This window comes from Pogoniulus pusillus, chromosome 2 (genome assembly GCF_015220805.1).
Source record: "Pogoniulus pusillus isolate bPogPus1 chromosome 2, bPogPus1.pri, whole genome shotgun sequence".
Lineage (NCBI taxonomy): Eukaryota > Metazoa > Chordata > Aves > Piciformes > Lybiidae > Pogoniulus > Pogoniulus pusillus.
Genome location: NC_087265.1, coordinates 39420376 through 39432850, shown reverse-complemented (window position 1 = coordinate 39432850; position 12475 = coordinate 39420376). Strand labels below are relative to the sequence as shown.

The 12475-nt window shown below is 36.7% G+C and overlaps 1 protein-coding gene across 3 annotated transcripts in view; it reads right to left on the bottom strand.

The window, feature by feature from the left end:
• CCDC141 (coiled-coil domain containing 141) overlaps nucleotides 1-8149 on the bottom strand; it is a 73456-nt gene extending 65307 nt beyond the window's left edge. For all 3 annotated transcript variants that reach the window (XM_064167243.1, XM_064167261.1, XM_064167252.1), the window contains exons 1-2: nucleotides 8048-8149; nucleotides 6497-6619 (exon numbers count right to left, since the gene is read on the bottom strand). In XM_064167243.1, coding sequence (XP_064023313.1) covers nucleotides 6497-6619; nucleotides 8048-8149 — 225 coding nt within the window. The remainder of the gene's footprint in view (nucleotides 1-6496; nucleotides 6620-8047) is intronic.
• Nucleotides 8150-12475: the final 4326 nt, after the last annotated feature.

The window sequence follows — 12475 nt, the reverse complement described above, 5'->3', positions numbered from 1 at the left end:
TTTATGCAGAGCTAAACTTTTCAGTATTTGGACTGTTCTAAAGTGAGAAAATGAGAACCTCATGTGGATACTTCACTGGGCAGTAACCTAACTTCCATCAGCAAGGCATAGAAAACTCCCACAGTTTCAACAATTGATACCATGGGTGAGATTCTTGTTGCCTCACTTTCCAGCCATTTCAAGATGCTTGCTACCCTGGGATCATCATTCTGAGTTTGAAAGGTCTTTGATAGAGGAGACTTACTCAGGGACCAACAGCATTGTGAGTTAAATATGCTGGAGTTAAATGCCAGGACTCCAAAAGCATAGAACTTTGCCTGGTTTTCAATTACTATTTTCCAAGTTCAGATTGTTTAAACTGTTTAATTCTGTGCAATTGCTTCCTGTTGAATCAAAATCCAAGGAATCTCCCTGATTTTTAACATTAATAATAAAAAATAATATTCATACAGAAATTAATATTAATGATTCATAGCTATTATTACTTTCTGGTGCACACCTCAGTAATCCATTTTAAATCATTCAGAAGATATTAACAAATAATTTCTTCCATAACAAATGTACTGAAAAATAAGCAGTATGAAAATATTTTTAATAGAAATAACTGAAAGACTTCTGTAAAATGTATCCAATGTGGGGGTAAAAAGGCAAATTACATTATTGCTTTTTGAAAATTGTAACTTTCTAATTTGGTTTTCTTGGCTATTAGCATATCAATTACTATTTTACAATTTGTGCTCTATAAGTTGAAGTAAATAAAATTGTTAGGAGCAATCTTCAGGTTCAGGATCCAAATTAATAGCAGAGTTCATTTTGAATTTAAGTTCGTAGGGTAGAGGTTTTATTCTGTACTGTTTCTGCCACTGTTTATTTCATGATAAAACACAGAACTTTGGAAATGAAACAAGAATGCCACTGTTTGTCTTGGTGGGGATTTTGACAGTCATAACCAAAACCCTGCCTGCACACACAGAGTTGGGGTTTTATATATATATATATATAGAGAGAGATATCATATTATATGTATATATATGTATAGATAGATCATATATATGTATAGATAGATCATATATATGTATAGATAGATCATATATATGTATAGATAGATCATATTATATATCTATACATAGATCATACTATATATTTATATATAAATCACACTATATATCTATACATAGATCATACTATATATTTATATATAAATCACACTATATATCTATACATAGATCATATTATATATGATCTAGAAAGCCTTAATATTAGGAGATTGACACTCTAAAATGGTATATATTATGTCCAGAGACAACTTCATTATGGAGAATAGAAGAAAGACAGAGGAAAAAAAAGTGTAGGTATGATGCAAATATTATATAATTCTACCTTCAGGAAGCTTTGCCTCTGAAGGCTTTTTGGATTTGATTCTTCTTAATTTTATTTTTCTTTTTAAAGTTTGACTTACCAAAACATACACATACATCATATATTTATATTTCCAAAACACATAAAACTCCTGAAGGTCATCTAAATGAGGATGAAGCATATGTTGGGGAGCATATTTGAAATCACAGAAACTGATGTTTCCAACTGATATGATTTAATTTAGCAAAACGGAAATAGAATATGTTATCTTTGAATCAGAACAGAGTAGCTGACAACTGAAGGGTCTCTTTCCTAACTCATATATATTTGAAATGCAGCCCTTTCCAAAAGTTGCACTCTGCTTTTTATTAAAATAGTATGGTGTTCCACATTTCCAAATTCAATGGAACAAATTTGAATCAGTATTAAGAGTGATAGGGTACTCTAAGGAAACAATATTGGACTTTTTTCCCTAATGTCCTGTAGTGCACACAGCAGTTTTTTTACCACAATAATTCTGAAAACTAAAAGCAGCAAAGAACTATTGTAAAAAACTTCTGATTGCCCATTCAACAGGTCTGTTACTACTATCCTTTAAAGATCCATTTGACTTACTGTCAAAATGATTGTTAAGCATTTTTTAACTCCTGTTAGCATTGCCAAGTGAAAACCAAATCCCTGGAATATTGAGCTGGATTAAATTCCTTTTCCTCTAGCATGAGAAGTACTATATACTGATCACTGGCTACTATCTCAGATTCTGTCCTTACACTTACAAATCCTCAATGTATGAAGTTGATGAAATCATTTGGCCTGAATATTTTGATTGTAACTTACAATACATATAGTGGGATGAGAATAATGGAGCTTAAAAGTAGAAGGATGATAAAAACCAGAATAACTTGGGATAATTTATGAAATAGCTGGCTGTGCTGGCATTATCTTCTAAAAGAACTTAAGTTCTCCAGCACTGATTCCAAGGATTTATTACTTATTATAAAGTCAGATTAGTTTCACATTCAAAATTTTTGCCTGTATTGTACAAATGCTTAACTTTGAATTGTGTTGAGGTAATCAGCATGGTTAAGCATCTACAGAGTCAATATTTGTCAGGAGACAATTTATTTTGCCTCCCCCACCCCTTTAATTCAACAACAAATGAGAAATAGTAAAATGATTCAAAACTTCCCCATTTGTACTTTAAATTCAGGTGACTGAAAAATTTCACAATAAAAATAATTTCTGGAGGATCTAAGGGATCCTTAATTATACTATTTCCTAGTGGTAAATAATTTCTAGCTCTAAAATAATAATTATAAAAAGAACTCCATTCTCCCTTATTTTTATTGAAGCACAGGAAAAGAATGCATTCCTATAATCTAACTTTCTAATCCTCAAAATAGTCTTGGACTGAAAAAATCAGATTATTTTGGTGTTTAGTCAATTTTTATATTCGTATAAATTTAATCATTGAAGGAATTCAGATCATCATCAGTATAGCATTTGGTGTAATAAATACAGTATTTATATTGATTTTTTTTTCCCCCTGGATATTCATAGATTACTTTATGGAAGCCTTCATTTTCATGAATATACTCTTCTAACAAGATATTTCTGATCTGTTATATACCATATTAACATTGCTACAGTTTTGAAAAGACAACAAAAACCTGAGAAAAAAAATATCACAGTGTTGCCTGGAAAAAGGTTTTATGTGACCACAAGTCCTTAACTTCATCTTTACCTCCTTTTAGACTATTTAAGACTAAAAGCAAAAGTAAATACGTGATAAGCTGCCATTAGCTACTATTAATAGAATCAAGCTGGAACAATAGGGCTGCCCAAGGAGGTGGTGGAGTCACTACCCCTGGATGTGTTGAAAAAAAGATGGATGAGGCACTTAGTGCCATAGTCTAGTTGATTGGATAGGTCTGGGTGATAGGTTGAACTGGATGATCTTGGAGGACTCTTACAACCTGGTTGGTTCTTTGATATTGACATAATTAATCTATTAGTTTGGTGTGTTTGACTTTACATCCATAGAAGGATTTTAATGCATATTTCCATCAGCAACTCTCTCTCTCTCCCTATATATGTGTATATATATATAGAGAGAGAGTGTGTTATCTCTCTCTCTCTCTCTCTCTCTATCTATCTTTAAATATTTCTATGTAGTTGCTGATATATATATGTATGTCCTCTTACTACAGGAAGAACACAAAGTTGTTGAGGTTATTCAAAACTAATACGTGGCATTCTAAAGATGTAGATATTGTGCCAATATTTAATTTATTGCACCTGGTTGATTCTATGAATACAGTCAAAGAAAACCACTTGTAGTTGGTAAAGAAGATCTTTAAATTGTACTGGATAAGACCACGGCTGGGAGAACATTCATGTATTTGTATAATTATTGTTAACATTCAGAAAACATTGTTCACTAAGAGTAAAATAGAATTGCCTGTAGTAGACACTACCAAAACAAGGACCATCTCACTCCTGCAGATATCATCATTTTAAACCCTCTCCTGCCCACATTTCAAATGGTTTTCTTTATGCTTTCATAAGCCATTAAAACTTTACATCCATAAATGTAGAACAGTGAAACATTATTAACTCTGTATCCACTCTCACATAACTAATGCATAATTCAGTAACAAATGCCAAAGTGAAAAGGTTACTGTAATCAATACTTCAAAGACTAAGAATTCTTGTAGAAACTTTTAAGGAATGGAGGAATGGGTTTAGTAACTTAGGACTGAATAACTACTAGTTAAATGTTAACAGCTTACTATAAGACAAAATGGGTGGTGTCTGATAAATGTAGTCAACATGAATTGTGGTGCTTCAGTCCTATATTATTGCAGCTCTTCAGTTGGTTTTCCCTAAACTGGTCATTTTGACCATAATCTTTTTATAGAATGTGTATTAATGCTGGATTTTAGAAGGACTAATGGACTTCTACTAATGTAAAAGAAAGACTTTTACATCTGATGTAAAAGATGTAAAGCATGAAATAATGAGCATCTGTCCCTGATACATTTTTAGATGATAAGCACTCTTTAACAGATCATGCACAATAAATTTTCTGATCTAATATAACCTATTAAGCTTTGGTGATCCAAATTAAAATCAATTATCTGGTTTAAGCAATCAATCACAAGGTCTCACAAACAGGAATGAACAATTTTAGCAGTTTCATTCATTGAAATATTTGTAATGGGTTTATTATTTTACTATTTATTATGAGCAGAAAACAAATAAAATGCTTCTCAATGAAAAACAAACTTCAGGTTCTATGTATCTAGAACAGTAGGAATAGAAATTCAATCTTTTGAATGAGCATTAGAGAGCATGAAATGCTTTTGGATTACTTAATCATTTCACTTTTTTTTTTTAAATTAAAAGAAACCACTCTCCAAATTAATTTTAATTTTTTTTTTTTTAAGCTAGAGTAGCAGCTTGGGGATGCATCTGGAGATTTCATCTGTGACAGTTTGTCTTTTTTTTTTGCCTCTTCTGTTGTCTTTAATACAACAATTTTGAGTTGGAACCCATGGAAAGGACTTGAATTTTTTTTTTTTTTTTTTTTTTACTGCCCTTGTTACTAGTTTTCAGTGCTACCTACAAGGTGTTTCTTAGGCCCATATATATATATAGTTTTTGTTCTCTTAGGTATGACTTGATGGTAAAGTGTTATTTGAACTTTCATTTTTCTTTTAAATACTGTAATTACATGTGTGTGTGTGTTTGACTCTGTAAAGTTAATTTTTTTTCCAATTATGAGACAAAATTAATCTTCTTCCTTCTGTCAGTGTATAAGACCTCAGCTAAATTGGAACTGTTCAAACAAGATACAGCAGCCTACTCCAAGAATGCCTCAGTGTAGCACAAATGGCAACAAAGATGAGGCACTTGCATAAGCAAAGGTAGCAGAACCAACTTCTCTGGTTTTTTGGATGGTTTACTCCTTTGGTGTGGGTTTGGGTTTAAACAAGATACAGCAGCCTACTCCAAGAATGCCTGAGTGCAGCACTAATGGCAATAAAGATTAAGCATTTGCAAAAGCAATGATAGCAGAACCAACTTCTCTGGGTTTTTTGCATGGTTTACTCCTTTGGCATGGATTTGGGTTTTTTTTTTGATGCTACTCTTCATATTATTCAAAATCCACACTCTGCTGTGTATTAGGTTACATTCTCTATACACTCTATTACATTACCTCCTGTGCATTTAAATTTTACAACAGGGAAAACACTTAGTCACTGGTGTTAAATGCACTTGATCTTACCCAGATCATGTTTGCTCATTCAGGCCTAAATTTTATGCAATCTCAAAAAAATGAAATAGATGCAATCTGTTAAGGTAAATTGCTGAGCTAAATCCTCTGGATTTTAGAAGAATTAATTTGTCTACAGATGCAAAGTCAGTCTTCCCTATCAAAACTCAACCCCCAGATTTCTTCTTAGGTGCATCTGGGCTCTTTTCAGTGTCAAACATCCACATTTAAAATATTCTTTTGTTTCATGCAAGTCTGTCACTTTTTGTCCCAATGACACTGCTGTTATAACCTGCTTTTAAGAATACTACAGTCTGATTTCAGGTCTGCTACTTAGCTGGAGCCTTCCTAGCTCAAAAGAAGTAATCTTTAATGTTACGATATCATTCTTAGCATGAACACATGAATTAATGTTTAATAACTATGTGTTTGAAATATCTACTTCACACTTTAAAAGATTCAGACTTCCAAAGAGCTTTCTTGTGTTTACAGCTGTTAGAAACTAATTAAGCTTTTCACAACACTAGAAAATCAAAAAGCATAGGAGGAGGGAAGACACTTCAATACATTTAGCAGCTGCTGAGGGCTGCAGGAATTTTTCACTTGACTTAACAGCAATTTATGAGCTCGAAAAGAACAATGTATCTTTACTGCTGTTGTCAGAACACAATAACTTAACCCTGAGTATATACCTTCAGTGCAGACCTGTTACTCTGACAAAGGTTAAACTCTCACGAAGAAAAAGATACATTAAGCTTAACAACCACGTTGCAATAGGAGACTCGGGCAGCTGTGTCAACTGTTGTGCCTGAAATATAATGACTAGATTTAATTTGGTGCAGTCTTATCACTTCTTACCTTAAGTTTAGCTAGGAGGAATTCATGGTCCTGCAGTAGCTTTTTCGTCTCATCTTGATTGCTGCCAATTTCTAACAAATTTGGTGTTGATTCAGCCAGCTGAAGCTTCACCCATTTTCCACACTATAATAAATAAACAATTGCAGCCTTCAGAACACACAAAATATCCTTTATTTCTTTACTCTCACAAACTGTCAGGTCACACATACTTTCCATGGCTGTAGATAGACATGGACCTATAAACATGTTTGATTGCAGAATGAAGGATACAACATAAAATTCACTTCAATGAAAACAGATGTCAGAATCCCAGACTCTAGCCTTGTCCAATAGCTACTGTGATTTTGGGGCTGCCTGTGAAGAGTAAGATTATCAAAAGGAGCCAAAATCTTTTTTCCAATTCATCTCCCTTTTCAGCTAAGACTGCCCAGACAGCTATGGAAACTTGGATGGGCAGGTGAGTGGGAGGTACAAACATATTACAGCAGATGCAAAAGGCAGAACCTCAAATCTTATTTCTAGCATGCAGAATCAACATACCCATGTATTGAATATACAGAGGGAGACACTGCATGACTAGCAACGGAGACACTTAGTAGTCTTTGGAATAGGAATCTGAACAGCAATCTCTCCATTTGTCCTGAAGGATACACAATGAAAGGAAGCAACCCAAAGTGTAAGTAATTATTTCCTTCTGTTGTAGAACTGCTACAGTTTTAGAAGTGTAGCTCAGAGACAATGGTGATAAGGAATGAAGCAGAGAATTCACTGGAGGCTGGCATGGCAGCCACAGCACACCAGGGAGCCCATTGCAACAGAAGTTACTCCGCTGCGGCATCAGACAGAGGCTTCCAGGAAAGGTGAGAACTGATGGGAGAGAACCTCCTCACTGACACAACTGAGCTAACTCCATCCTGAATAATCACTGTAATTCAGTGATAGTCCAGTGCCTTGTCACCCGTATTACAAACCCTAGTGGCCAAGGCTAGCATGCTTTTCAAGTTGCCTGGAGAATGAAGAATCAAACTGCCAATGAATTTCATTTGGGAACCTAGACACCCAGTTTAGTTCCCATGCCAGACTTTGTGCAAGCCATAACAGCATAGCCCTTTAGGTAAGGGCTAGGTAACTACAACTACACACAAAGGCTTCTACTAGAACATATGTGAATATGAATCCACAGCTTTCAAAAATAGCCACCCATTATCAGGTTTAGGCTTTTCTGCCCCCCCGTGAATACTTAAAAGGAAAAAACAGGTATACAGAATCTGCATTTATGGAGTTGGCAGACTACCTATTATTTTAAATTATTGTGGAGTAGAAAGATAACTTCAGAGGAGCCCCACCTACAATTAAAGATAATATCCTGCTTATTAAGACATTTTCATGACACTCTACATTTCTTTCTTTTTTAATAGGGTAAGAGGAATTCCTTGCTTCTAAGAGCCTATATATTTTGGCCACATTTGCACATTGTGCAGCACTGAAAAAAGTAGTAATCACTGAGTAGCAGAAAGCCAAGAGCGAACATGCTAGCAGCTGCTATCTTACCTTAAGTACAGCTATAACAATACTGGCATCCCCAGCCTGAACAGCAACCGAGCTGACTGTTGTTGTAGAAGGCTTCTGCTCTGAACTTCCTTCCTTAGACATGGTGATTCAAAGTGGGACTTCATACATCAAAACAGAATCGAAATGCTCTTGCAAGATCCACTGTTCATTGCAGAAAGCGGCAGAGAGTTGCTTGGATTCATTTAGCGAAGCAGCTCAACTAACACTGATTAGTCTGCCAAAAGGAAAGAACAGGAGGTTAAAAATAGACAACTCCATTGAGTTTATCATTCTTGAGAGAGATTTGACACACCCCTAGTTTGGTAGCAGTAAGCTGTCTGTTCTTTTTTGTTACCATCTGAAGAGCAAAGAACTTCTTCCATGGACATCACCTAATGCTGGCTAACCAAAAGGATAAGATTCACAAATTAAAACAGCTAGGAAAAAGGTTTTTACTAGAGACAAACCCAGCATTCTGAGATTTCAAAACATGCAACTATACAATCTACAATTTCATATTCTACAAGTATTTTCTCACTTACCATTTACTAAAGATATTTGCTCAGCATAATTCTTACACTGAGTCAAAGCATTTAAACAGGATGAATATGTATGTTTAAGTCAGGTGCTGAATCAAAACAGAGAGGGGATTTTTAATCCAAAAGTATTTAGAAGTAAAGTGGCCTTCACAGCCAGGGAAGGAAACCAAGTCTGGTGTGTGAATTCTTCAGAAGCATTTTATTACTGCTTACGATTAAGATAATTTACTTGCTTTCTGGTTTAATCACATGTTATTTCTGTGTCTTCATTTTATTCTACACTAGCATAAGAAAGGCCTGAATAATATTTGTCTAAACTCCACTTAAGTTTTTTTTTTTAATTCAGTGCATGGAAATTAATAGACATATTTAAATCACAGTATTGGTTTGGCATATCACCTGTGCTTCCAGAAGCCCAGAGCATGCCACAAGTAACCTACAGAACGAGAGAGCAGCTGCTAGGTTTCCCTCCAAAGAACAGCTGAGAAAGTGACACTAGTGTTTATGTTTGCCAGTCATTCCAGAAACACAATTCCACCTAAGAAACTACACACACAACTCTCCTCTAAACATCTGCTTGCTTCATTTGTTTACAAATACGTAACATTTAGCTACATTTTAGTATAACTGAGACTTGCTAATTGTAATCTATAACAGACACACCTGCACTGAAACCAAGATCTGGAAGCAAATTCCAAAATATTTATGACTGGAAGAAACTGAGGCTATTTGCAGAGAAATTGAACAGGTGTGTCATGGTCTTGGATTCTTTGTTCATTTTCCACCCTCCCAATTCTTGGCAGAATATTACCTTTATCTGATAGCCATCTTTGAACAATCATTTTCAAGCAGGATATGCAGAAGCACATTGTAAATGCTTGGGCTGAACTAAATGGGCTTGGCAAACCAAAACAACAACTTTTCCATCCCTTGTGCCAAAACACAATCATGAGCCCTGAAGTCATCAGCCATCAATGTCACATGGTTTCCCAAAACAACCTGCAACACCTATAGGAGGTCCACATTATGTGGACATTTGTGAGGCTCATGTGGGTATTGATCAAATAGGTACAGCAGAACTAAATGTTTGAAATGTAATGGTCACGTACAAACTGGAATGTGGAAGTCCAGAAAACCCCTCAAACCTGAAACAGAGAAGAGCACCCTAATTTAGTTTGAATAGAAGATAGGTCCATTGTACAAAAGTTGCTAAACACTGAGGATTTAACAAACACACCTGAGAAGACAAGCAACTGGTTTACTCACCCTATAGCTGACAAGCAGGACTTGAGAGCTGGAAAAACTGATTGGGAAAGAATAAAAGAAAGAGAATCTTAACCTCTTGTTAGTCTTACAACAGGAGCTACAAAACAATTCTGGTACTGCATCAAAGTGTCTCTCCTGCAGTTTTTGTTCTCTTTACAGTACATTTTGAGTGTACTTTTCATAGCACAAGTTAGGCCGGTCTGTCATCTCACTAGGTTAGTAGGATAAAAGAGCTCTTTTTGGCTCCAGTTAAATGAGGAACCATTTTTTGTAGTGCTGACAGACTGAAATCATGGGAAGACACCACGTTCAAGAAATTGACTGCAAGCAAATTTGGCAGCAGCTGACTCAAGTGATTCAGAATGTCTGAAACAAATGCATAGATATTTTATTTATTTGGCTTGTGCTAAACACACAAGAGATGAGTAGCAGGCACAGTAAAGATAGCAAGGAATCAGAAAAGACCTCACAGCACAGCCTTAGGAGGAAAAGCTGATGATCACAATCACAGAATGACAGAACTAACCAGGTTGGGAAAGACCTCGAGTCCAACCTAACACCTTCTAATTAACTAAACCATGGTACTAAGTGCTTCACCCAGTTTCCTTTTAAACACCTCTAGAGATGATGAGTCCACTACCTCTCCAGGCAGCCCATTCCAAAGGTCAATCACTCTTTCTGCAAAGAACTTCCTCCTAGCATTCAACCTAATCTTGATCATAATGATCCATTTAAGCTGCGTCCAGGGAAACAATGTTTAACAGGCCTGGCTTTCTCAGTCTGTTATACTTACCTATGTCATCACTTCCTCCATCCGAAACAAACAAAAATCCCACTAGAAGCCAGAAATTGGTGTATTATCTGTGCCAGCAGAGAAATGTTTTCCTTTGCTAATGCTCTGTGAAAGAGAGCAAGAATTACAAAAAGCAAACTACCACTCAGCAGCTGTCCACAAGGAACAACAGAACTGAAAAAAATGAACAAAGGAAACAACTTCAGGAAAACAGAAAAAAGATCAAGTCCCTCTAGTGCAAATAATGTCAGATAATATCTGTAACAGCTGGAAGTGAAGAGGTGAATAGGATAAACTTGCTTCCTTTTCAACATGGAGCACGTTTTATAAGCACCTCTTTCTCCCATGTGGCAAGAGAAGTGTGTTAATCACAGTTTTGACAGTTATGCACAGAAATGGGACCCATATTTCTTGGAGTTAAGTTGATTTTTGCTCAGAACATTGAAGCTGTCAGCGCACTATGAAAATGCCTCTGGGAGATACAAAGTTCGCTCCCTTAGGGTGCATCCATGAGAGGCAAAGTCTTTCATTTTGACTGGTTTGTACATGTAATGGGTTTCCTCTTCTAACAGGTCTCTCCTTTTCCTGTCTCACAGCTGGAGAGCAGGCAAACACAGAAAGGGAGGGAAGGAGAACATGGGAATGAGGCATCCCTCAAACTAATAGGCTTCACCAGGCTTGGAAAAAGGAATGTAAACACCAATTCCCTCTGGCAGCCCCACCTGATGTCAAACTCCTACAAGTCTCTGGTGGATGCTTTCTCCTGGCTCCTACCATCTTACGTTCTGAGAAGGCACCATCTTCACTTATCATCACGAATGGCAGCATGAGGGAATGAAAGCAAGGAGTCTGCAAGTTCCCCTCGGAGTCATAAAGAGATTGTGAAGCCATGGAGGTCACACACAAGGTTGAGGGTTGAGCAGGAGAGTTAGGTGTTTCTTCTGAAAGACAGTCCTTTTTACACTGGTTGAACAAGTCTCTTGAGTGACAAACTGACTAAAATACAAACCAGGTCTTGCCATTCCTAAAAACTCAAAATAATTATGATATAAACCATCCCAGTAGCAGTAGCGCTCAGGGGACAAAGGAAGGAAAGAAGCAGAGAGACCTCCTCCCAGGTATCAGAAAGTACATGTGGGGAACAGTAACTCATATTACTATCTCTTTCTTAGCACTGAAGTAGAAACATTCTTTGCAGAGAACCACACTGTGAAGTTAGCTAGAAAGCAGAAGGCAACTGAGACTCTTACAGACATTCCCTGTTTACTCAGGGCCACTGAGGCAGGACAAGTGGTGGCAGGCACAAACTAGCTTCCCAGGACACAGAGGTAGAGCAAGCATGAGCTACTTCAGTGACTCCAGTAAGGCTAAAAGATTCAAACACAGGCCACATCTGAGGGAAGTCTTTCCTCCCACAACTCCTGGACCACCTGGGACAAAGCATGGTCCAGCTGGGCTTTGCTTCCCTCAGGGTAGTGAGGGGTTTCTGCTACCAAACCCTTTCTCCAGAGGCAGGGCAGCCACATTCTCCCTGCTCCTAAAAGCAACATTACTATTACCTGCAAAAGGGAGAGGAAGGGCTAGGCAGGGTAAATGAGAATAACTTCAGGTAAGTAACAGCTGAAGCATGGGTAGAATTAATTTCCCTGTCAACTTAGAATCCATGAGCTTAAGAAAAAACAGCCTTAAAATAGCCATGGACAGTGGTAGCCCCAAATAGGGAGCTGTGCCATCTTGGAAAAAAGGTGGTAGAGAAGCCCCAGTAAAGGGCTGGGAAACAGCTGAGAGTGCCTGAGCTGGTAAGGCCTCCCCCACTCTCCTTCAGCAAAA